General features: G+C 40.5%; 3 protein-coding genes and 1 long non-coding RNA gene across 5 annotated transcripts in view; 1 reads left to right on the top strand and 3 right to left on the bottom strand.

Annotated features, from left to right (window-relative positions):
• The first annotated feature begins 2,215 nt into the window (after positions 1-2,215).
• The window catches only part of LOC144215663 (uncharacterized), a 67,829-nt gene continuing 43,383 nt past the window's right edge, over positions 2,216-26,661 (top strand). The window contains exons 1-2 of the long non-coding RNA XR_013330472.1: positions 2,216-2,375; positions 2,541-2,657. This is a non-coding gene — a long non-coding RNA (uncharacterized LOC144215663). The remainder of the gene's footprint in view (positions 2,376-2,540; positions 2,658-26,661) is intronic.
• LOC144215949 (potassium voltage-gated channel subfamily A member 1-like) lies at positions 7,695-11,492 on the bottom strand. Of its 2 annotated transcripts, none has more exons than XM_077745177.1 (2): positions 11,307-11,492; positions 7,695-10,945 (listed from the first exon to the last, which is right to left on the bottom strand). In XM_077745177.1, exon 2 carries the CDS (start codon positions 10,659-10,661, stop codon positions 9,183-9,185), a length of 1,479 nt encoding a protein of 492 aa, XP_077601303.1. In that variant the 5' UTR covers positions 10,662-10,945; positions 11,307-11,492; the 3' UTR covers positions 7,695-9,182. The 2 variants fall into 2 exon arrangements, with proteins under 2 accessions (XP_077601303.1, XP_077601302.1); XM_077745176.1 differs by having other exon boundaries at positions 7,695-10,871.
• Positions 16,278-17,684, bottom strand: LOC144215566 (shaker-related potassium channel tsha2-like). The gene has a single exon (XM_077744595.1). It carries the CDS (start codon positions 17,682-17,684, stop codon positions 16,278-16,280), a length of 1,407 nt encoding a protein of 468 aa, XP_077600721.1.
• LOC144215330 (galanin receptor 2a-like) lies at positions 22,901-23,812 on the bottom strand. The gene has a single exon (XM_077744170.1). It carries the CDS (start codon positions 23,810-23,812, stop codon positions 22,901-22,903), a length of 912 nt encoding a protein of 303 aa, XP_077600296.1.

Here is a 26,661-nt window from a genome sequence, read left to right as displayed (position 1 = left end):
CCTCGTGCCCTGCGATTGGCTGGCCACTAATTCTGGGATAGGCTCCAGCACCACCCACAACCCAAGTGAGGATAAGTGGTTTAGAAAATTAACACCAGTTCTACTTTTCTCATTGAAAAAGCCCTTGCAACCAATACAACATTGTTGTTGGTGTTTTATTTTATGGGAACTAAAGTAAATGATACTTCATTGAGGGTCCAAATATTGAGTTTGGAGACATGGGTCATCAAACAAATTCAACTCCCAAGCCAAGTTCAAACACTGCATTGAATTTGAATGAAACCGTTGAGTGCATGTGAGACGGATTGTACGTGTCCACTCTCTAGAGAGGTATGCGAGTGCTTTTGCAGGATATTTCTTGCAGCGTGCACAACTCTCAGCTGAGTCTTTCCAGTAAATTCTGCCTGCAGTTGGCTTAATGTGCCCTGCATGGCCTGGAAAGCTCACATGCTTCTCCATCAATGGCCAATATGGAATGACTAATGGCTACACTGCACTGTACACTATGTGAGCCCTGTCACAATAGCATTTTAGGTGTATACAGTCTTTTCACATGCCTATAACTAAGATTTAATAAATACACTTCTTGATCATTGTACTTGTGTACTTGAATTTTTGCATAAGCACCAAAACGTGAAGTATGGTATGTCGTGATTATAGATGTGGTTATATTAGAGGTGATCTTTGTGTTTTTTTCGATTATCGCGGCCATGTCTGGTCTACATAATCCGCGCTATTTGAGGGATTACTGTATTCATGTTTGTACTTGAATGAGTACAGTTTGAAACTTGTTTCATGTTAAATTCCAACATCTTTGGTGTAAAATGTATATTTTTCTGCATTGTTTTCATGACGTTAGCTCCATTTTCTCATTGCGCTGACGATACACCTGCGCACCGGACATCGTATGTAAACTAATACATCGCAAGGACGTGTGGGAGGATCGGTCACATTGTTCCGTCCTGTATCCGTACAAAAGCAAGGTTGGGAAGAAACTAAAGATTAATGTACTGGAGATATTTTTGGTACCTCCACTAAGGTTTCAAATTATATTTTGTCCACATATTATATTAACACTATTTCTGTCATGTGACCCAGTTATTTGTGATTGTCATCATCCCCCTATTTAAAAGCCGTGTTTGTGCATAACTCAGGATTTTAATGAAAAATAGCCATACAAATAATGAAAACTGGGACAAAAATGAACAAAAACACAAACTTAACAGGCCGGATGCACACAGAGGCAAACCTCACTCCCGAGGAAACAATACTTCCACACTAATGTACAAAAACACGGGGTTTAAATACATAGACTTGGGTTGATGACAACCACAAACACCCTGTAAAGGGAGCTAAAAGGGACACACAAAGAAAACACACCCATTCACCCAAAAACCCCGACAAATGAACACATGACACATGGTCTTAATTTAAGTGATTTGCTTTCGCTGGCCGCAAAAAAAGACGTATTGGGCCAGATCTGGGCCCTGGCCCTTGAATTTGACACCATAGAGCTCAGTGCTACCATGGCATGATGAAGCATAAAATGGTCCAACAGCAACTCTAAATTCAGACTTGCGTGCGTACTGTACAGTAAGAAATTGTGAGCCGTCTGGCGCTTGCCTTTCAGCTCGCCGTGTGCATGCCAGGAAATGACGGTTGTGCTCTTAATTATTAAACAAGTATGTCAGCGAATGCAGAGACAAAGTGTCTCAGTGAGAGGACCTTTAAGAATGGGGGCTTCCAAAGACAGAAGGGACAGTGGGTTGTCCTCAATATACTGTCCACTCAGCACAAAAATCAACTCAGCTGACACCGTTGACAGGAATAGACGTCCAATATATTTGAAATGGGAAGCCTGACATTGAATCATCAACTATTACTTATTTATTTATTATCATTATTTATTGATTTGTATCTGTTCATTTGTTTGTTTTTGTTATTTGCGCACTTCCCTACTTGTTACAACATAAATAAGCACTTATTGTGTGACTGCTTAGTTATTTGTGTTTGTTGTTATTTGTGCACCTCATTGAAACTTTAAATCTCATTATACTTGTGTAATTACAATAAAATGATTCAATTCAATACAAATGCACTTCAGATCTCCATTAGATGGGCGTGGCAAATGAGACGTCTCAATTCACAGTTGCAGTGCAAGAATAGTACCAGTAGATGGTGGTAGTTTTCCACTCAGCTGGTTTCCCAACCTCCACAGAAGAACAGTGATGAAGAAAACGTGTGCAGAAATGTTTTTTATTTGGAACCACGTGAATGGGGTTTTCATACTAAAACTATTACATGCAAATCTGTTTGTGCAGAAATGAAATTTGCATTCATTTCAAAGGGGAAATCTATCTCGACTCATTTGAGATGTGAGTGATGTCTTATATGTGATATGATGTCAATAATAGAAATTTGCATCTCAAAGTAAAACTGAAATAACTTTTATTGTCCTTTTGCAGTGTCGCCGAGTTAAATTCTGTCACATTTGAGAATATTTCCTTTAGATTGTATAACATATCAACCTTTTTTTCAAGGTATTGTGCATATCTGCTGAAAGAGTGAGCAGTGGTGGCTCTCATTCCATGATGAGGTCAGAAAAAGAGAAAAAGAAAGAAAGAGACTTGTCATCCGCCGTTCTCAAAACATTACAAGTAGGAATGAATCATTTTGCACCAATTTTGTGTGCGTGCGTGTGTATGTGTGCTTGCCCACTTTTTCTGGCCCGATGGTGGCATTTCCTCAAATGCTTCTATTTAAATAATGGGGATATATATAGTCATTTCTCATAAATAGTATGCATTTCTTTTACTAAATGAATCCTAAACAAAACATTGGGAATATTATAACTGAGTTCTTGCAAAATTATTAACACCTGCACATTCAATTGTCTGTCTGTTTATATATTTATCCATACATATATTGTATTCCACAGTCTATTATCAATTCTAGTCTGACAGGATGGTAATACGTACATTAGCACAGTCACCGCCCACATACCCCCCCCCCCCCAATTCTTTTTTTCATGTTATTTATTTTTAAACCACATTGGTTTTCATCACCATACTATATTATGCATTTTGCTTTCTTGCAATGCATGTGGGTATTTTTCACGTATTTGATATTGCATTGTTTTGTCATAAGTGTTGGTCCTTATACTTAAGTCTTCAGACTATGAGTATCTTTGCCGCATATCGTCAAATTAGGAGCATCAACATCTGGCTTGGCTAAACAAGTGGTAGAAATCAAGCTGAATATTTCATGTGGACAGCTGTTAGTTCGTCACTGAGTTGCATGGAGATGATCAATACGAGTACATTTGTCTTACATGGCAAGCGTATTGATCCATTGAAATGCTTCTTAGAGGACAACATGCTGACACAGGGATTTTTATAATTATGACTGTATTCTTTTGAGATGCAAATATATTCCCTCTTGATATTGAGCAGCTCTTATCTTCTATAAATACGTAAAAAATGTGCTAATAATGTTGCACAAATGGTTTTGGTAAATTAATGAAGCTGTGGGAACATAATCTCATAATATGCCGGGTCTACGGGATAACAACCAATACCTTTTGTATCACAACTGACTGACTTTTAATGTTCCAAATATGTACTTATTTCTATGTCAGAATTTTGTGTGTGTAATTATAGTTTTTCTCAGACTATAACATATTTTTAAAAATCCCCGTCAAACTAAAACTTATTTTTTTCAGAACATCACAATTTTTAGCCTTGATTAGAAGTAAAATAACCTCATTTTTTAAATATAATATCCTCTTTTTTTCCTGGCCGGACGTTTGGTCGCCTGGACGTTTTGGTCGCCCGGACGTTTGGTCACCCGGACGTTTGGTCAACGGACGTTTTGGTCGACCAAACGTTTGGTTGCCGGACGTTTGGTCGCCGATCGTTTGGTCGACCAAACGTCCGAGTTCCCTCTTTTTTGTGTTCCATCTATTTTCTTATCAAAAGAATTTTCTCGTGACATCACATGAATAGATTAATTTGTTGTGAAAATGTCAAATGTATCACGATATCACATGAACTAAACAGCAGCTGATCCTTAACAATTTATTGGAGTAAATAGAAGATGAAATTATAAGTAATCTGTTAAAGAAGAAGAAAAAAAAACAAAAGAAATGAGTACCCTTGCATAGATCACAGACCATGCCCCTGTCTTCACATACTATAACATAATCAGTCCTCAGTGAACACAACATGACAGTGGTGCTTGGATACAATCAGTTTGCTTTGCTTGAAAAGAAAAGTTCCAAAGTCCTTTTTTTTAAATTATTGTCCCAAAGTGCCAACCGTCACCTCCGTCAAACGCCAAACTGCCCAAAGGACAAAGCGGCGTCTTTTGTATATTTTCCTGTAATTTTCATTTGAGAAAGTTCAGTGTGAGGAACTAGCCCTTTAACGTCCTTGCTCGCCTTTTTATGCTAGCGAAACCCTGAACGGACGCCACACTAGAAGTGCCACTGGCCTGCGTGCGATGAGGTCACAACTCCAGCAAGTTGGGGCTTACATGGGCGCAAGGGTTTCCTTGTCCAAATGCTAACAGGTGGAATAAAGAAAACAAACCATGTGTGATAGTTGAAAGGCAAAGCTCATGCACTCTTCTGCGGACCATGCAGTGCGTTTCCGGAAGAGATTCAATACATTGGAGCAGCTTCAGTGACGGAAATATGCACAAAAAGTAAAAAAATTACCCCCAGGGTAACATCTGGCTCATCCATGTAGGTGTGTCAGGACTGAAAAATCAATATAAGCAATACTGCCAAGCATACTGATCTTGTTGTTAAATCCGACTGCACATACCTCCACATTTTCTCATTTTATTATAATGACAATATTCCCTCCCGAACAGGTTTATTACACTGCTGATAAGTAAATATTGCGACGTCGTTCCCTTTCTAAATATCACTTTTTTTTCTTCGAAACTAATCATGTGAAAATATATATATTTTGTTACCCTGCCCAATGATTTTAGAACACAACACGATTGAAAAGGATTTAAAAATGAAGAGTAGCTAAAAATGTTCCTGTTTTCATTCTTCTTCTTTAGTCAAATGTTCACAGTGTCGTGATAACCCACTGCCACCATCTAGTGGTGCACAGAACTATTACCTAAAAAATAAACGTAAAACACAAAAATAACACAGGAACCAAACTGTACATTAAATAAATAAAAAAAAATGGTAACATAAGGCCAAGCCAATGCAAGAGAAATCCTTGTTTACAACAAGTATAAGGACAACTTGAGATACAGTAAATTGAGCAGCTGACTGAATTGGGAATCGTAAAGAAACATTGCCACTAAGGAGGTGATCGTTTTTATGAGGGTGACAAAAAAGTCATTTGTTTCAAAATAGCCAACAAGGAGTTAAAGCCCACTTTACGTCTCAATTGCTCAATTCTACTCGGAAGCACTTGTTAGTGGCGTTTGGTGATGGTGCAGCAATGTTTCAGCCGTGCTGCAGATGTGAATAGCTCACACACTTTCAAGTAGCTCTCGCCCGCAGCTTTCAAAAATAGGTTTTTAGCTATTTTTTTCAGGGTAGTTGGACGCTTAGCACCATTCAAACACAATCGGAGCAGCTCGAAGGAAAGAACTGATCCATCAAAATGACAGAATCACATGGATGCAATGTTGTCCATTGTACAAGATGTTCCAATTGGTGATACATTATAAATGTAAAGTATAATACCAGGACTCCACACCTAGCTGACATTAATGTAAAAAAGTAGCGGGGATAAACAAAATGTGATTCTGCTCGAGCACCATGAAGGGCAGCCACTGCAGCAAGACTGTGACATTCAAATAACACTGCAGTCAATCTATTTTTATTTTATTTCTCCCTCCTATATATTAGGGATGTTGGTGGAAGAATACATAAACAAAACCTGTCATTGTCATCAAATTAGCCTCCACTTCATACTTATTACTAGGTGTATTTTATAATTGTTCTCATTATTATTATCACTCTTGTTATTTGTTTCATTTTACAACCTGCCTTCCTGCAGTAAGCTGAGCTTGTTTGCACCAAAAACATGACTACTGTAATCAATAAGTAATATGAAGCGGAATATAATAATGTATAACATTTTAAATATAACTTTTAAAAAGGGAATACGTTTCTAGAAATATAGGGACTGTAATAAATCTGTATATATATATATATATATATATACATATACATATATATATATACATATATATATACATATATATACATATATATATATATATATATATATATATATATATATATATATATATATATATATATATATATATATATATATATATATCTCTCTATATATATATATATATATATATATATATATATATATATATATATATATATATATATATATATATATATATATATATATATATATATATATATATATATATATATATATATATATATATATATATATATATATATATATATATATATATATATATATATATATATATATATATATATATATATATATATATATATATATATATATATATATATATATATATATATATATATATATATATATATATATATATAAATAACTAATTTGCATAACTTAGTGTGCAATTATGACAAATAATTCACTTATAAAACAAATTGAAATGCTATCCATAAAAACTTGTTACAGTCTTGCTGCAGGGAGTTTCCTTTTTAAAATATATAGTTAAAAAATGTACAAAATACAAATTGCGAAAAATTCAAAAGAATCACATTTAAAGGACACAGAAAAAATACAGATATCCAGGCATTGTTAAAGAATTAAAAAAAAAATAAAATAAAAACTTCACTCAAATAGAGAGCATGTGCAAAGTGTGCCCTGTTGTGTGTACTGTACTTTAATGCCCGACAGCTGCAGTGAATCATATCAAGCATGTGTGTGCGTACGAGTGTGTGTGTTTCTGCGTGTCACACACACTTGTGGGGAGCTGCTGTTGCCTTTAAGCAAGCAACGTACCAAACAGCCCCCCAGGGTGGAGGCGGGTATGTCTTGAAATGAACATTCTGATTGTGCGCAGCTTTAGTGACAAAACGATGAAAAGATACACTATGATGTAGATGCTTTTTTTCATTTTTTTTTTCTCGTTAAGTGCATATGTAAAGACGACCATGATACTTTGGGACGCTCACATTCAATATTGCTCAGCTGCATTTTTGAGTGTTATGGCTGAAGGAAGCAAGAAAACAAGGTAAAAAGGAATGAAGGAAGGATTGATATATGGGAAAATGTCATATACAGGAATGGATGAAAGAATAAAAAAAGGAAAGAAGGGACAATGTATAGTAAAGGAGGGAAATTATGGAATTAAGAAAAAGGATTTAAAAAACTGAAGAAAAAAATAAGGAACAAGGGTGGAATGACAATACAGTTAAGCGAAGAATGATGTAAAGAAGGAAGAAGACAAGGGTAGAAGGAAGAAACATTGGAAATAATTAAAAAAAGTTTGTTTTAGAAAGGAATGAAGAAGCAGGGTGAGAATAAAGAACAGAAGGTAGAAAGGAAGAAAAAAAGGAAGCCCTGCATTGAAGCTTGCTTGCTTGCTTGCGCCTGTGCGACAAGTTTGCAATGACCTCTCTGAGGTAGAGACCCTGGAAGGAGGTGCACAGCAAAATCAAGATTAAAAAAAAAGAAAGAAAGAATGAAAGAAAGGCAGACATGAATAAATGATGACGCAAACCTGTAAATATTCCCTTTTGATTTGGATTGGTAAACATGGAAAGTACATTACGCCGCTGCTTAGTTAAGCGTCATGAAGCCAAACCAGCTTGTGCGTGAGAGCCTGGATGCTCTTTTGTTTTCATCTTCGCTCACTTATCAGGCTCAGGATTGTTGTTCATATCCTTCATTTATGAATTAACTAACTAAAATCTTAATAAGCAGCTCTGTTTAACCTCACACATCCAATGACTACGGAGAGGCACTTCCACTTGTCCTGGTGTGGTGAGCGGAATTAAAGGCACTAGCAACTCATGTCCCAAAAATTCGAATCATTCCGGAAACGTACAGTATACGTCGTCAATTTGGCCTCCCGAAACCAAAGCCGACGCGGAAATGGAAGCTCATTTTCTCATGGAATCAAGGCTCATGCACTGCGCTATTGTAACTTACTGTATGGTTAAATGCAGATTGGATAGTGGTTATTTAGATTTCTTAAAGTGACTAAATTGTTGCTTCGGATATATTTGAATGCAATGCATTTTGGGTTTCCTTAAGTTTCCCTGACCAAAAAAAGGACACTGCAGAGTGCCTGAGTTGCAACAAGCTGCATACTCATGTCATGCATTAAATATGCCAGGATACAAAAGTACCTAATGTCGATAGACCATAATGCAGATTACTTTTTCCTCATGCTATGATCCCATTTTTCAAGTGTCTGCTAAAAATTGAACCTTCCCCACTTCCAACGTCAACCCAAACCTGGTCTGGTGCATTAGGTGGGGGGAGGGGGGCGGGAAAGAAAATAGAGAATTGGGTGACGGACGACCAGGGGTAAAGGTGATCCAACCGAAGATCCTCTCCGTTATGGCAAGTGAGTATACGTCTGGTTACATGCGTCAAAATGGAAAGTCAGTCATCATGCGTGAAACTGGTGGGTGCTGTGCTGCATCTAAAAGGCATTCAGATCACTCGGCCGGCCTACGGTTCCACTGCCGGCGGGGGTGTCCTGCAAAGCAAACAGATGTTTTCATCCATGTCGGTCGCTCTTCCTCCCATAAGGTGCTTTTTGCGGAACAGTTAGATCCTTCAAAGTTAGGACGGGGAGGAAGTGAAGTGAGAGTGGTGGGTGGGTGGGTGGCAGCGGTAGTGGCGGTAACGATCCAACGTCTGCTGTAGTTTCTTTTTTTACGGTAGCAATGACTTTTACGCTGCATTTGGTTCTCAGTATTCCATGCATTGCGCTGCCTGACACCAGTCGGCTCTGCATCCTAACACCTAATTGTGTATATGTGAGCTTATGAATACTTCTTTATTTTGAGGAGACTGATCTTTGGGGGTACATACTTGCAGGGTTAAAATAATTGATTAGCCTATCTAACTGTTTTTCTACTCTTAGATTGTTAGCTTCTCTATAGGGTATTTAGCAGGCCGCAAAGAAGCCTTGGCGAAGCTAACCTGTGGTCTACTCCACTGTGGTCTTGGAGCTTAAACATCTGTGAGCAGCTTGTTCTTGTTCACACAGTTCTGGTTGGCTATAGTGCAGTTGCCAGTTCTGAGGTTGGCCTCCCGAAAGTTGTCGATACTGTTGTTCAGGTCACCGTCAATCTCCATGTACTCCGATTTGCTGACGACAGAGGAGCTGCGGCGACTAGAGTTGCTGTCGGATGGGATGTTGGGATTGCTGACGTTGAGCAGCTGAGCCTGCTCCTCTCCCTCCGTCTCCCTGTGGTAGAAGTAGTTGAAGTTGGACACGATGACGGGCACGGGCAGAGCGATGGTCAACACGCCGGCGATGGCGCACAGAGATCCCACGATTTTTCCGCCAATGGTCACCGGCACCATGTCGCCGTAGCCCACGGTGGTCATGGACACCACCGCCCACCAAAAGGCGTCAGGTATGCTTTTGAACAAGGAATCCTCGTCCTCAACCTCGGCAAAGAAAACGGCGCTGGAGAACAAGATGACGCCAATGAAGAGGAAGAATATGAGCAGTCCTAGTTCTCGCATACTGGCCTTGAGGGTCTGGCCCAAAATCTGCAGTCCTTTGGAGTGCCGGGAGAGCTTGAAGATCCGAAACACACGGACAAGACGGATCACCCTGAGAATGGCCAGCGACGTGGCCTGCTCTCCCATCCCTTCGGTGTCGGGGTCTTCAGCCAGTTCGGTGCCGAGCGTGATGAAGTAGGGGATGATGGCCACAATGTCAATGGTGTTCATCATGTTTTTGAAGAAGGCCGGCTTGCTCGGGCATGCCAGAAAGCGGACTATCAACTCGAAGGAGAACCATATAATGCATAGGGTTTCGATGACAAAAAAGGGGTCTGTAAAGATATTGGGTTTGTAGTAGACGGTGATGTTGCCGACAGTCTCCATGCGGCCCATGGGGTCCTCCTTCAGCTGTGGTATCGTTTCCAAACAAAATATGACGATGGAAATAAGGATGACCATGACTGACACGATGGCGATTCCCCTGGCCATGCCCGAACTCTCCGGGTGTTCGAAGAGGAGCCAGATTTGACGTTGAAACTCCTTCTCGGGCAGGGGCCGCTCCTTCTCCCTGATGAAACCCTCGTCTTCTCGGAACCTCTCCATGGCATCCACCCCTAGTTCGTAGAACTTAATTTCCTCCGAGAACATATCCAAGGGCACGTTAACGGGCCTTCGCAACCTCCCTCCGGATTGGTAGTAATATAGAATGGCGTCAAAGCTGGGCCGGTTCCTGTCAAAGAAGTACTCATTTCGCAGGGGATCGAAGTAGCGCATACGCTTCTTAGGGTTGCCCAGCAGCGTCTCTGGAAACTGGGAGAGGGTCTTGAGCTGCGTCTCAAACTTGAGACCGGCAATGTTGATGACCACCCTCTCGCAGCACTCGTGGTCGTTGTGGTCGGGTGGCGGGTAAGCATCCTGGGGGTGGCCCGGCACGGCCGAGGTCTCGTCTACGTTATCTCCCGCGACCACCGTCATTTTGGGTGCGGGAATGCAGTTAATCTGGCAGGGCGGTTGTGCGGCTTGGGGGTGGATTGCGCCTTCCTCGGCTTTTCCTGCGCCCCTTAAAGTGCTTGAAATGTCCCCCACCCCAGGGACACGAGGGGCTGCTAGGCTGAATTTGCCTCAGTGCGGCTCCACTGCGGTTCTCGCTGACTTGACCATTGCTGTTCTCCAACACCGCTGCCTCTGCCACCCAAAGGGAGAGAGAGTGAGAAAGGGAGAGAGGGAAGAGGCAGAAGAAGGAGGAGGTGAGGAGGACGCTGGTGGGTGGGTGGGTGGGTGGGTGGATGGATGGGGGAATAATGGGATCAAACAGCGAACACAGAAAGATATTCGTTGGCTCAGCATTTTCTCCACTTTACTTATTTATTTATTTACTCCTCTCGGGTTCAATTAGTGGACCGCTTACACACGTTAGCAAATGCTTTGCAAAAAAAAAAGTGTCCCCGTCACTCCACCTGCCTCGACACTGCAGTTTCGAGGCATGACACGACTAAAGTTTGGAGCTCAACGAGTACACGAGGGCCCGCCAATTTTTTGACGCATAACATTTGGCGGCCGAGCTTCCGCACGGTTACTTTCAAGCGACAAACCTTTTAGAAACACTTTAGTGTGTCTTACCTTGGGTTGACGTTGGCGGACGGACGGGGGGATCTCTGAGGGGTCTACTCTGGTCGTAGCACCCATGTGAATTGTTTCACATGGCAGGTCCAAATCCAGTGGCGTGATGGGAATGGAAAAACAATAACAACAAGAGTAAAAAAAAAAAAAGAAAAATAACAATCACATGGCTGCCGGCCGGGAGAGTGGAGGAGGAGGAGGAGGCAGGATGCAGGCAGGAGCTCACTCTCACAGTGCACTGCGGGAGGAGATATGGCTTTTTGAGTGTGTTTTTTTTCACGCTGCAATTCAAAAAGAGAGGAGGGTGGGGGAAGGTGGGGGATGGAAGCTGGTACGTGGGGGGGGGGGGGGGGGGGGGGTGCGCTACATTAAAGGAGCCATAAGCCAGCCCTTGACGTTATCCAGGCATCAGCAGAAACCGGTGGAGAGCCAGCGAGTGAGTGGCTTCCATCCACGCTGGTGGTGATGGTGTGCAAGTGTGTGTGGTGTGTGGGGGGTAAACTGATTTAAAAAAAAAGGGAGAAACGACAACAAATGCAGTTGAAGGGAGAGTTTCAGCGTAATTACACGCATGTGGACGCATCGACGGATGGATGGTTGATAACAAAAAGGAGGAAGCAGCAGTGAGTGAGCAAGAAGGGGAGAGGGAGAGGGAGAGAGAGAGAGGAGGAGTTGGAGCTTTCGACGCAATGCAGAGCGACTCTTGAAAGCTGCACAAGTTGTGTATGCTTGCACCATAGCACAGCCAGCAGGCACACTATAGCACAAATGAGGAAATGAAACCAGTCTGATCCATATTTGTTGATGCACAATATTTGCTCTGGCTTCTCTGTTGAAAATGATTGTGTTCAGGGTATAGGCTTGATACCCAAATGACTGTTATTAGCTACATACAGTATACATTCATAGAGAAAGCCAAAATAGAAGGGCATTGGGATGCTGGAAATCTGAGGGCAAGCAGTCAGGCATATTCATTATGTTGTAGCAGTATTATTAATAAACCAACCTACCAATTATTAGCCCAGTCAATTAATAGGCTTGTATATTACATTTGTATGTGTCGGCAGATAAAATATTCAGTAAAAAATGCTTTGGGTTTTTGCTTTGCTAAAATTACAATGCATCCTCATTCCTGTTAACCCATTATCCCACTGTGGCCTTTTTTTAAACTCCTCCACAGAATAATAATACTAAAAAAAAAAAGGTTTACAATGGTCTAGATGTTTCCGTAACAATAGTAAAAAAATATGATTACTTTTCTTAAAATAACTATAAACTAAAATATATGATAAAAATACAGTAATTCCACAAGGGACTAAAATAAATACATTGATAGAAACCTATGGAGTACATCAACCCTTTTCTTATTTTTTGACTGAGCACATTTTGGAGAGCATATGCGTTTGAGAGAGAAAATGTGAGAGAGTAGTGGGTGCATAATTTACATGTCTATGCATGTGTGAAAAATAAATTTGTGCAGGTTTGAAGAGAGTGAGAGTGGATGCGTGTGTTCCTCAGTGTGTGTGTGTGTGTGAGAGAGAGTATTTTTGACATCCAGTATTGAAGGGGATCGTGTGGTTATGTGTGAGAGAGGGAAAGTGTGTCTGTGTGTGTGTCATTGCTGACTCATCAGGAAAACTTTGGCCAAAAATATGTGGCTATATGCAAGCTAGGACAAAATCATTCCACCAATGTCATTTTACAGTCACTTGTTCTTAGTGAGTGCATTTGTGTCATTTGAGGTGCAATCACTGCTAATGGAAAAGAATAAAATTCATTTCCACCCGGTCAGTGGCCAGAGGTCAAATCAACCTGTCACCATTTATACATGATGATCAACATTTCTGATCCGACATACTTTTTTCTTTGGCTTTTTTCGTTGAAAATTGACAATTTTAAATATGAGTAATTGGAGAAACGGTCCCATGTCTATTAGAGTTGACCTTGCATTGGTCAGCACTACTGATTTGGCAGATAAGACTGACTTGACAACAAAAATGGGTCTATTTCTGTCTCACCCATGCAATGCAACCCAAACCATGTCTATTAGTTTGTTGTGTAGTGATCCAAGCCAATATAGGCTTAACATAGAAGCTCTTCATAGAAGAAAAAGTGCATTTCTACTATACTGCCGGAGAAGCCTAGGGAAGGTATGGTTGATCTTGCACACATGTACAACCGCACAATACACAAACAGACAACTTATGCAACTCAATTGTCACGTGATCGTTATATCAACACATTCCATTCGTAAATAGAGTCCACCGAAAGCCATGAATCTGTATAAATTCACATATTTATGAAATTATTGTCATTTTTCTATTTTTTATTGCTTAAATTACCCTACTGATATGCGCAAGATTGCGCGTCTGCTTGGGAGGAGGGTCACTCACGGACATCAGTGGTCATGGTCTATAGTTTCCCATTTCATTGCGTAGATCTTATTGCCCAAATCAATGTGATCTGGTACTTTTATGTATTGTGTGTGTGTGTGTGTGTGTGTGTGTGTCAACCTTCCACAGACCAAACCAATTTCAAAATATGCATTATTTAGTGGCATACTTGAATTCTTGGGTGTCATGTTGATTGTTGTCAGCTATTGGTATCTACTGTCTTTTTCTGTGTTAACACTTGTTCCAAGTAGCAAAGTTATGAGTAAGGCCGTATTTTGTCATTTTCTTGAGGCTAACACAGTAGCAGTGTTGAGTGTTTTGCTTTTAGTATTTTGTAAGTATTCCATAAGTGTCGAATTTGTCATGATTCCATATTTCATGAAGTTATTTGTCATGAAAATATCATTTGTATTGTAGTTAGGGAAAATATCCCCAATTGTTGTATATAGAGTAAAATAGTCGCAATATATGTTTTTGATTCCAATAATAATGCTATTTAAAATGTCATTTTTGGTGTCATTAAAGGGAATGGAAGGAAACCTTTAATTGCCAAAATGCCACTTATTTTGTGTTAGGAATACAACAGTAGGGCAAATAAAAGCTGAATGCCCCAAATTTCAACATAATATAGGATTGGACATTCATACAATTTCCTGAAAAAAAATTCATATCCCTGATGACTGAGCATTGATTTATTTTAAAAAATCTTAAATTAAGTTCACATAAACATTAGAAAAATAAATATTAGTATTACATCCTCAGCGTGCTCTGAGAGGTATTTTTTGTATTTAGCAAGTTGTGCCAAAATGTAGAAAATATGTACAATATTTAACAACAACATATAAAAAAATCAAAATTGTAGTCCATTGAGGCAATTTTGTTCGACATTATTCTTGTGATATGTCGTGATGATTCACAAGAAAAGTTTTCATATTTCCTCCTGTAAACAAGCAAATAAACAAACAACACTAAATCATTTGGATAGACAATCAATATGTATAGTGGCATCCTTTCTACTACTTTGCAGTCAAAACTATGTAATCATTTACTATCTATCATCAAGCTGTAATAAATGCTCTATTAAAGATATATAATCAACAATAATTTCCTAATGATAGAGTGGAGATGTTAAGCTTGAATACATCCTGCGACCAACATAATACAATAAAAATGGAAACATTAGTATTGGACTAAGTATTTAGTCCACAACTGTTATAGCCTCGACTGAAGAAAGACACAAACATGCAGTCAGTTAATGTATAGTTATGTTAACTTACTCATATATTGGGCTATAATTAACATTCAAGGAGGGTGCCATTGGGTTTGAGTAGTCAGTATGTCTGCCTCAACGTTTAAATCCGGTTCTCTTGACTCCCAATTTTGTATGAGTGTGTGTAAATGTTGTCTCCGTCCTGCAGTTTTTCGTATACCCCGCCCGCTACCCATAGTTCGTTGGGCAAGACTCTAGCACCCCTACGAATCTGGTAACAATAAATGGCGACGTAGATGAACATCTTTTAATGACCTTTCCTTACCAACTTGATTCAGTAAGCAAGCCAACCTTGTGCAGTTTAACAACATTTTGACAACAAACAACCATGTTTATTTAAAGCATTTAATTCCATTAATCCCTTTGGTTTGTTTGTCTAACATTGTTATTCCTTTAAAGTGAAGTGCTGAGAGCAAGCATCCACAGGATGGTGCTCTCCCAACGCTAATATTCTGCACAAGGTCACAAGGAAATCTGCAAAAACGACCTAGCCACAAGCACCATGTAGTGCGCTAAAAGGTGCAACTTGTACGCCTTTATGTACTCAAAATCTGTCAACTGCTTTAAAGATAAAGTCAGATACAGTCATGTACAACAGTTGAATGCCCAGTATTGATTGAATATCTTATGTATATTTATTAGCAGAGTCGCTAAAGAGCCAGATAATGTATTTTTTTAATGAATACTATGCTTTTCCCTTTTTAAACCGAAGCAAAAAAGAACATGAATGATGCCACTTGGATTTTATTGGGATCCTACTTGGATTGTTGCAGTATAAAACAATCTAAATTCATCCTTTGACTTCGTTTGACCGATGTGTAGTGATTGCAATTCGAATGTGACAATTTAGAGGAGTGAGAAATATTGAAGTGAATAGAATGAAGTTATTCGTTTTTCTTTATGTATTGATTTTTAGTCATTACTACATGATTGAAAACTTGTCCAATTGCTGATGCACTAGAACTTTGATGGTACTACTGATTATGTAAGACCTGGTAAGTTACGATTGACATGACAACAACACAAACAGTAGGCGGCCGAAAAAAATAGAATAAAAATGTCCACATTCTTGTTCTGGAACAGCCAACATAAAAGCTACCACTTGAAGAGATTGGAGTGGTAAAGATACATAAATCTATTTTTACTTTGAGACATTGCTTGCTGGATAACTATAACCATTCCTGGTTCACTTTAATAGAATTCTAACAGAATTCTAATAGCTAATCATGTCTTATAGTGGAAGAAAAGAAGGCCTATGATGACAAGAAAGGTTCACGTGACTTACCATGAAACTACTCGCACGTCTTTTCATACATCGGTCAACTTCCCTGTGTAGATCTCAATCTGCGTCAGGCTCTCTAGGTCGTCCTCCTGGTAGGACTCAGTCTTTGACAGGGACTGTTCGCTTTTGCTAGAGTTGAAGTCACCGGAGGATGTTTGTGGCTGTCCACAAGTCACGTGCACGTACTGCAAGTTATCATCATTATCATTCTCTCGATGGTAAAAGTAGTTGAAGTTAGAGACGATGACTGGGACTGGGAGAGCAATGGTTAGTACGCCGGCTATGGCGCACAAGGATCCTACAAACTTTCCTCCAATAGTGGACGGACACATGTCTCCATAGCCCACCGTCGTCATGGTCACCACCGCCCACCAGAAGGCATCGGGGATGCTGGAAAAGCCCGATTCTGGGTCTTCTGCTTCCGCAAAATACACTGAACTGGAGAACAGGACCACCCCAATGATGAGGAAGAATATCAAGAGACCCAGCTCCCTTAGGCTGGCGTGAAGGGTCTGCCCGAGGATCTGAAGACCCTTGGAGTGTCTGGAGAGTTTAAAGATCCGAAAGACTCGGACCAAACGGATAACCCTGAGAATGGCGAGTGATGCGGCTTGCTGGCTGCTGCCCTGGTGCTCAGCTAGATCCAACCCCAAGGTGATGAAATACGGTGCAATGGCCACCACGTCGATGATGTTCATGATGTTTTTGAAGAATGCTGCTTTGCTGGGGCATGAGAGAAACCTCATGGTGAATTCAAAGGAGAACCACACGATGCAAAGTGTTTCCACCATGAAGAAAGGGTCTGTGAAGGGACTGCGCACCCTCCCATGGGTGCTCCCGTTAATGTGGAGCTCCTGCACCACCACGGGGACCTCTCGAAATTCGGGCAATGTCTCCAAGCAGAATATAATGATGGATATCAAGATAACCACCACAGAGACTATCGCAATAATCCGGGCAGGTCCAGAACTTTCCGGATACTCGAAAAGGAGCCAGAGTTGTCGCTGAAACTCATTGTTCGGCAGAGGTTGGTCCTCCTCCCTCGTCAAGCCCTCATCATCTCGAAAAAGCTCAATGGTCTCCTCATCAAACTCGTAGAACTTGATCTCTTCCAAGAAAATATCCACGGGGACGCTCACAGGTCTTCGCAGCCTCCCCCCAGACTGGTAGTAGTACAGGATGGCGTCGAAGCTGGGCCTATTCCTATCGAAGAAGTACTCGTTCCTCAGCGGGTCAAAGAAGCGGATCCTTTTGCGCGGGTCCCCCAGGAGCGTGTTGGGGAAGCGTGACAGGGTCTTCAGTTGGGTCTCAAAGCGCAGACCTGAGATGTTAATGACCACCCTCTCGCTGCATTCCTGCTCCTCTGAATCATCAGCTAACTGAGGAACAACCACCACCGTCTCGTCGCGATTCTCCTGGGACACCACAGTCATCTTTTTACCCCTCCAGAAGGGTCGCCACTCACCTGTCAAGTGTCCTTTCTCATGCAATTGTCACATGCATGTGAAGTCCTGTATTGCCAAAGAAACTTCCCCCAGGATAGGGACTTCTAGCCAGTACCACTGCGTTTGATTTACACTGTTCTCTTGTCAGATTGGTGCCCGGCCGGCCCTGTCGGACTGATCTCCCCCTTGTATTAAAACACACCAATGGGCAGAGGTGCCTATCATATTCACACCATTTTAAACTGCTCGGCCCTCCCCAATTTGGAAGACCAGATGACACTTACTGCCTGCCTCTACCGCTGTCTCTCCAGTAACGTTCGGCTTCAATAAACACGGAAGCTCCCACTATTGATGTTCTTCTCATTGACAGTCCCAATGCCCGAGAGCCTTATTCTCGTTCGTGTTTCGGAGGGTGCCTGTGACAAATGTGCTCCCTCCTGGTTGCCAGTCCCTCATTCATGAAATCATGGTGCTATTCCTGTCGCAAGGGGAACCCGTCGGTGTCCCCTCGCTCACACTTTAAGAAACAGGACCGTCACCGCCATGATGAACTTATATTTAATGTGGCCAAAATAAGCTAAAATGGTTATGAGACGTGATTCCCTCCCCAACTGACTGGCGGGCCTTTGCCAATGGAAAATGCTAGCTTGACAGATACTTGAGACGTAGGGGCAAGGTTGTCTTCTTCAGGAAGCCCAGGGCCAAAATAACACAGCGCTAAAAGGGCTCAATTGTACAACCTGGATCACAGGGGGCAGTCGGTGGTAGGAGTATGTAGGTTGGGGCGTACCCAATGAAGACAAGTGTCCTGGTGATTTGGAACTTGGCTTTTCCACTTTCACTTCAATTCAGTCATAAATCTTGGTCATAACTGTTGTCAATCATCAGGCAAGATTAGTCTTGATCCAGTATTCTTCTGCACTCTAAGCATCCAGTCTTTCCAATATCTTCACATGCGCAATAGGGTATAACTACAACTTTTTGTTATTGTTTGTGTTAAGTGTCGTGATGTAGTAAATATTGTCAGATAGAAAAATATGCAGGCAGCTCATTGTTACGGTTTATTCTTGACCAAGTGTCCTGCATTCTCTGTACAAATTTTCCCAATTCTCATGCAAAATGAACCAAAAACACACTGTGTTTCTGCGTGTCACCAAAACAAAATTCATACTTGGTGAAGCAGTATGTGGCTCAATGCCCAAGATTGTTCTTGACCTTGCATGTTGGATTCGGCCATGTGCTTTTATGATAGCATATGGCTGTCAATCAATCAATGTTGCTAAAATTATACACCCATCTCATCTGTCTAGTACATGTCATCACACACTTTAATAGTCTGTTATTTGTATATGTGTATGCCAGCATGTGTGTGCTTACAACAATAACATAGCACTTTTCTGGCTTGGGACAAAAGAGAGTCTAGTGTTGGTGTAAGGAAGCATTGCCGCTTACTAGTGGCTGCAGTTCTAGCAATCAGAGCGTGTGGATTTCGTTGAGCGTATCCAAGGTAACAAGCAATAACAAACAACATTGGAATGGACACGTGATTTATAATCTGGTAGGACGGGCGGGGTAAAGGCCGGTGTTATATTGGGGGTCTTCAGTCACACATTCATTCCGATGTTTTGCTGTCCTTTGTATGTGACTCATGGACAGCCTTTTTTAAAAGAGAAGTAGCTCATCAACTGAACTGAAATTACATGACAGCAGTATATCCACTGAAAATCATCTTTTTTTAATTTATTTTTTTACATCTTTAAAAATATAAATAATTAGAAGATATAAGGTCTTTTCTGTGTTCTGCTTAGGGTTGCAAAGTCTCTCGTTCCGGGACTGAGATTGAATCCTTAATCTAAGTTAAGGAATGGGAGGCTGACGTGAACCTTTGTGAGGATAAAGCGGTTCAGAAAATGAATAAATGGATGAATATAATACAGGGCTCTTTTATAATTAAAGGGGAATTCTTATAAATGGACAACAATTTGAGATTTGAGTATTTTGAGTTATAAACAACACAGTGAAAAGAATTCCTCACTGAATTTACCACTGTACTTATGAACAATATTTATCACAGTATTTGTTTTGGCTGTTACCATTCTAGTCAGAACGAATACGTCATGCACGCATGCAGCCTTGGCTGCAGGTGCACATTTTCCAGAAGCTTCCATACGTGTAGCAAATGTAGACGGGTTTGTGCATGTAATGACGTGTTACCCGGCCGGGAAAGACGCGCATGCCAGGGAGGGAGATGTATATAATGTGTGTGCCACTCAAATTCAGGACATCCCTGGCCCGCAGACCACACAGCCCCCACCCTCGTTGTAATACTATATCATGAAGCAGTCGTGGGAAATACCCAAATCCCAATAGTTGCTTACTCCAAGTTTTTTTAATCACATTTCAAGAGTTTTGTCTGTTGAACATTTATTAATATAAATCTTTAAATCCATGTGAATTAGGAGGAAAATGTTTTAGACTTCTGGAACTTACTGTATTCATTTTGGCATGAATTGGTCATAAAATATGGTCTGAACTCTAATTGCAAAGATAACCCAAGTATACAGAAATTCGAACCACCGAAAGTTATTATTATTAAATTTGTTGACATTTTGATATTGATTTAGATTTGACTTTACGATATATATATCTATATATAGGTATATAGATAAATATATATCTATATATATCCTGGCCTAAGATAACCTTCACTTACCACTTCTCCTTCTCTTTTACCATGCTATCTTCCTAAATTGGCACTAGAGGATGTTATTTTTTTCACCGAGGTATCGAGGCGCCCGGCGAAAAATGAAACTAGAGTGAAATGCTTCCTTGGAATTAACTTGCCGTATCCTTGTCACACGCTTGCCCACCAGGCTTATCTCCTCAGTTCTTGATTAAGCCTTGGACTTTTTTAGCAGATGATGTCGTGCTTGATACGTGCCAGGGTTGGGGGACTCCAGTCTGAGGATGGTGGTGGTGTCTGTGGACACTTTTAAATCTTGCTAGTTTTTTAACACTTTACTGCTATGGTAACAGGTGCAATTAGAGTCGTGCTTGGACTTGAGTTTGATGAGTTAAAGGCTAATACTTCAACAACAAGGACAGTGATTGTATAGTTGAAGAAAAAGTAAAACTCCATCAAAATGAGAAAGGACTACATAGAATCATCTTAAATATTTTTTAAATTTAGTCAATTATTTTGATTAATTTTTTGGGTAAATTAGAATACAAATAGTAGCTACTGAATTCATTAAATTCATTGAAGGTCAGGTAAAGATGTAATTTCTTACCTAAGATAATCAAAGATAATCATATTTGTTAATCAAAGCTAAAAAACATTTCTAATCATCCATGATCTATTTGGTCTTCTTCTCTGTGCGGCAACTTTTTTCTGTCTTTCCACCGACGGCTTTTCCTTTTCCTGGCGAGTTGTCGAAGAACTCGCCGCCCGATCGTCAAAACATCGTGCCTGTGCAAATAATCGCGAAAATCCTCTGAAATGAACGGCGCTTTGCGATTATTTTCTTTCAAGGTAGCGGGCGAGGGAGCGGCGTGTTGACACTGGCACGCACAAGGCTTCGCTTGTTCAAGATCGTCGATGGCTTTGCTCTGCGTTTTTGCGCTTCGTCACCCGCATGGCAAAGCAAGCCAAAATTAGGAGTAAAATCACAACTTGTTTCTCTTGAGAAGCCACAGTTTTCAGTTGCTTGGCGTTCGTTATGTGTTTATGTTATATCTTGCCTATTCATTTTAGAAACTATCAATTACTAAGTAGTTGGATAAGTATTCATTCCTTATCTGCACTCTGGTATCCACTTTTCACTTCATTGGCAAACATTTAATAGCTTTTTATAATACTATGAACAAGGAAAGGCCTTTTTAAAAATTTTAAATACATGACTGTCCGAGCTAAAGTCAAAGATAAAACTCTTTTATTACCATGTCATGTAACTTTAATTGCACTCTGACATTGCAGTTAATATTCAAGCCATGCAGTTTAGATTATTTCCAATGGAGGGATTTGGCTGTGTCTGTGGACGTTGTATTTTCAGCTTTCAGTGGTGCTGTAACCCAATCCCGTCCGAAGGCGGCGACTTTCAGGGAGTTCTATAAATAAACAGGCCACACTTGGCGACACGGCCCACGCGGTGATTAGCTCATGGCAGCGCCCGTGTGAGCCCGGCGGCTCGCTCGGCCGCAAGTATTTTCTTCCACTCACTCGAGGAGTGTGTGTCAAGAATGCGGTCTCATAGGAATCCGCAAACTTCGCTTTATATTGTGTGTAGGGCTTTTAACACAAATTTGCTAATGAATGCTGCTTGTTAAGTGTCGAGCGGTTGGCTTCAAAGCTACCTGGCTTGCACGCATGTCTGCTTTGGTTATATTTGACAGCGTTGACTTTCATTTTATTGCCAGTTAACGCCAGCAAGGACCTATTTGCTTTAGACATTAACTTCGTGTTCTGCTACATAGTAGTGACATTAGGCTGGATTTGAAGTCTGCTGGAAGCTTTAACTGCGCAAACAGTTACATCTTTACTCAAGCTAGACCCTTAAAAAGGCCTCATTCTTTGGGGGTGGTTAGGGCGGCACATGAAATACACTTAAAAAATTTGGTGTGGAATTGTTATTGTTATAACCCTTCAGACAGTTATTACTGTCTCCAATATTGCTGACCAATCCACTACTCAACTGTAGTCAGATCACTGTCACATCTCGCCAATTGTTTTGAATGGTGCACCAGCTACTTTTACCATTGACAACAAATACAGTATATGGAGGACCCTCCATCAGGTTTCTGAGTTCTATTTACTGGTTGTGGAATTGTTATTATATTACCCTTCAGACAGTTATTACTGTCATATTGCTGACTAATGTTTGCGAAATGAAATCTTTTTGCCAAAGCAATTACAATCAAATAACACTCATGTTCTTATGCTTGATTCATGCAGCATGAAAGATTTTAAATATTGTAAAATGGGGACAAAACATATTTGTGTTTATTTTCTTATTTCACAGAAAAAGATCACATTTGAATAGGGGCACATTTACATTTTCTATCCCTCCAAGGTTAAAATTTAAGTTTTCAAAGAAGTGAACTGAATATTTCTAGAATTCGGGAAAACACAGATAGAAAAGTCAATTATTTCTGACGATGCCCTTCGTTAGTTGAAAACCAAATCGGTGTCCAATAAGGCCAGCTTACTAAAAACTGTCTGCATCCACACTGATGACTTGTGGATGCACTCTGTTCCTTCGACATCCGAAGAGCCAGGCCGCCCTCCGGTGGCGGTATCGCTTGGCCAGCAATACATACAGCACTGGGTTGATGCACGGGTGCAAGTACTGCAACACGGTACATAAGAAGTAGAAGAGCTCCCATGCCCATCCGTGGTGGTACAGGCCCAAGTAAAAGCACAGCTCCAGGATGTAGCCGGGCAACCAACAAGCCGAGAAGGTGGCGGCGGCCAAGAACACCATCAGAGAGGCCCTCCGTGTGTTCCTGGTACTGGATGTCGACATCACCGGACTCCTATGGAGAAAGAGAGCCAGCCGAATGTAGTTGAAGGCGATCACCAACATGGGGATGAAGTAGAAGAGCACAAATTGGCTGAGGACCACTTGGTAGTGATGCTCGTGGATGGTAGGCAGGCAGAAGGTGAAGCTGACAATGCTCTCTTTGGTGGCGAACATCCGTAGTGGAAGACTGATGAGGAAGCTCAAGGCCCAGACTAGTACAAACATGATGATGACCAGATCCATAGCCGGAGGCCGGTAGGGGTTGGTGATGATCATCGCACGAGCCACCGACACTGTACAAAGCGAGTAGATGCTGGCTGCCAGGCTGAACGCCAACATGAACTGGTAGACCTTGCAGGAAATGTTGCTCAGGGGCCACGACTGGCTCATAGCTGAGTGTAAGGTGAATGGGATGAGCAGCAGAGTGAGGAAGTCGGCCAAAGACATGCTGAGGAGCAGGATGTCCAGACGATTCTTGCGCAACGTCTTGTACTTTGCAAACAGGTAGAAGACCAATAGGTTGGCGCCCAGTCCGACTCCCAGGATCACACCACACGTGCAGGCAAACACTAATCCGTAGGTGTTGGGGACCGCCATGTTTACCTCTCGCTTGACTTCATCTGCTTGAAAAATGAAGTGTAGACGTTTTATATTGAGTGGCAACAATGCACTTACGTTTGGGCACTAGGGCCTATCTATAGATTAGAAGAAGTATTTGAAGATGTTAGTAACAAAGGTCTTGTGTGTCTCAACTATGACAAATGTCAAAGTAAAATAGAATGTAAATCTAACACAAAGATATTCAAGAGCTTAATTCTATGAATTTTTTTTGGCCTTTCATGATTCACCCGGAATAATAGTAGAGAGAGAGAGAAAGAGAAATTTAATTCAAGACAGATGTTTTGCGCTTTCATTCCAAAAGGGAAATAGGAGTTACTTTACTTTAACTAAATATTTTTTTTAAAAAAAGACTTGTTTTGCTGTTTCTCTGTCCTTGGTATTTATTGCAAAGTGGGTGGGTGTTGGGTTAGAAGAAATGGCAAAATAATGGTAAATTGATATCGGAGCAAATATTTTTAGGCCATATTACCCAGCCGTAATTGCGTGCGTTCAAAATGCACACCAGGAACTACTTATGGACGAGGTTTGGCAATGTTGCTCACTTCCTTTTAATTAACAGATGCCGAGTCTAGTCTGTCTAGTAAATTACTGTCAAAAGTCATAATCTGGTGCCGTATTACATCAAATAGACATATTAATAACAGATGTGATATGATAGCATATGTGTGGCGGCGAAGGCGCCACTTTTTTTGATGAGCTTAGTATTCCTCAAACTTGAAACATTCAACATAACTGGTATGTTAGGAACTTCAATGTGACTTGCCAACGCTATGATGAAAACACACGTCATCCATACAACATCTTCAGAATACTAAGATAGTGGCAAACGTCAATACAATGTGACATATTTCAACATTTCTCACACACACTCAAATAAAATAGTACACATTTTTTTTCCTCATCAAAAGTATTTGTAGCTTTCAAAGTCATATTTGTAGAACAAGATTCTTGCTTTTATCGTTTCATTTTCATACCATAAATCCTCTTGCAAATATGTAGACATAATACACTTACCATATCATCATTGCCATTGTTTCCAACAACACTTGATGGCTAATTTCCTCACAGTCAGAAAAAGTGGGACTATTCATCCCTATTGTAGGCCACCGGCTCTTCTCACCTCTCCGGATCACTGTGTGATTACTCAAAACGCGGAACAGCAAACATCACTAGGCTCCCATTGATTCTGGATGAGTGACTTTAAAGAGGAATGGCTAAAGCGTAGCTGTTAGGACGACAAACACCTGCTCCCTCTTGGAAACTTGCTGAAGACAAATTTCTAAAATGTCTGGTTCGCCACTAATTTTTGACTTATATACCTACATTAGAGCCTTATTTGGATTTTTAATAGCCACATCATTGCTCCATCAATATTGATCTATTAACAAGACATAAAACAGTATACAAAGCTGATTTAGAGACGTGATCTATCATCTATGTTTATTATTTACTCTTCATTTACTATAAAGCAATTATTCTTCAGATGCACACTTTGTCAGTCTCAGGGAAGGCATTTTGTGTTTAAAAAGAAAAAGTTGCATTTTTAAAGAAAATAGACTATTTGAACTTCATATAATAATCAGTTAAGGGAACGCAAATTTCCTCAGAACCTCATATCGATCGTTCTTTTTATTCCTCCCTTTTTTCTGCCGTTTGATTGATTTCCCACCGCTTTATCGGCCTTTTACAATGACGTGTTGTGTAATGGCTGTTACTGTTGAGCAGTGTACCATCCCTTGACTCAACACACTTCTCATTTTCAGTGTTGTTAACTCACTCGGTGCCAGGTGGAGACTCCGTTTAAAATGGGAGGGTTGGCAGTGGCCGAGGCTAAGTCGTAGGTTAGGTTCGGTTAGAACTTTATTTCATCCCGTATTCGGTAAAATTTCTTGGTTGCAGTAGCAAGACAGACACAAGTCATTGTAGACCTAGGTAAAAAAAAATATATATATGTATATATTTTCTTACTTTACCTAGGTCTACAATGTCTTCTGTTAAAATTATTAACTTATTCATAAAAAAAACAAGAAAATCCTTGAATTTTCTTCATGAGTACATATTTAATGATTGCTGAATAATTGGACACACGTACATTAAGCTCTCAGTGCAAGTCAAGAACATTACATGACTGTGGCAGACTTCTATAAAAATAAACTATAGCGTGATGAGAGTGGGTTGGATGAAATATCCAATAAATTACATCCACTAGATATCTTTAGTGGGCCCCAAACAAAACAAAAGAAAGAAAGCAGGACCATCGAGACAACAACAACAACAACAACCACAAAAGAACATGTACATGATATACGTAACTAAAGTGCATTATGGGATTCAGTCAGCAGCACCACAATACATTCACCAAATAAATATACACTTTCAAGATGAAATAAATTATGGCGGCGGAGGAGGAGTTGGAGTAAATGGATTCAGTGAACGGTTTGTTCTTTCCAGGTTTGATTGGCACACTTCTCCATATAATTACAAAACTGAGAGTTGTTGCTGCGTGTGAGTTTGCCATTAAAACACTCAAATACAAAACTATTATAAAAGCAAACAGGCCACAAAAGCGGCCTCGTCTTGCAGGTGGAAGCCTGCGTCAGTGTCATAAGTGGAGTACACACATGGGGGGTGTTAGCTCAATTTGAAATTGGCCCGACATGACATTTTTTGTCGTCCACAATCACAATCTGAGACATTTCGGTTTTGACCAGACAGATGAAGATTTGATAAAACTAATAATAAAACATTCATGCATTTTCTGAACTGCTTATCCTCACAAGTGTCAGTGCTGGAGCCTATCCCAGCTGACTTTATAGGCATCAGGT

This window comes from Stigmatopora nigra, chromosome 22 (genome assembly GCF_051989575.1).
Source record: "Stigmatopora nigra isolate UIUO_SnigA chromosome 22, RoL_Snig_1.1, whole genome shotgun sequence".
Classification (NCBI taxonomy): domain Eukaryota; kingdom Metazoa; phylum Chordata; class Actinopteri; order Syngnathiformes; family Syngnathidae; genus Stigmatopora; species Stigmatopora nigra.
This window is presented reverse-complemented; position numbering and strand designations above follow the sequence as displayed.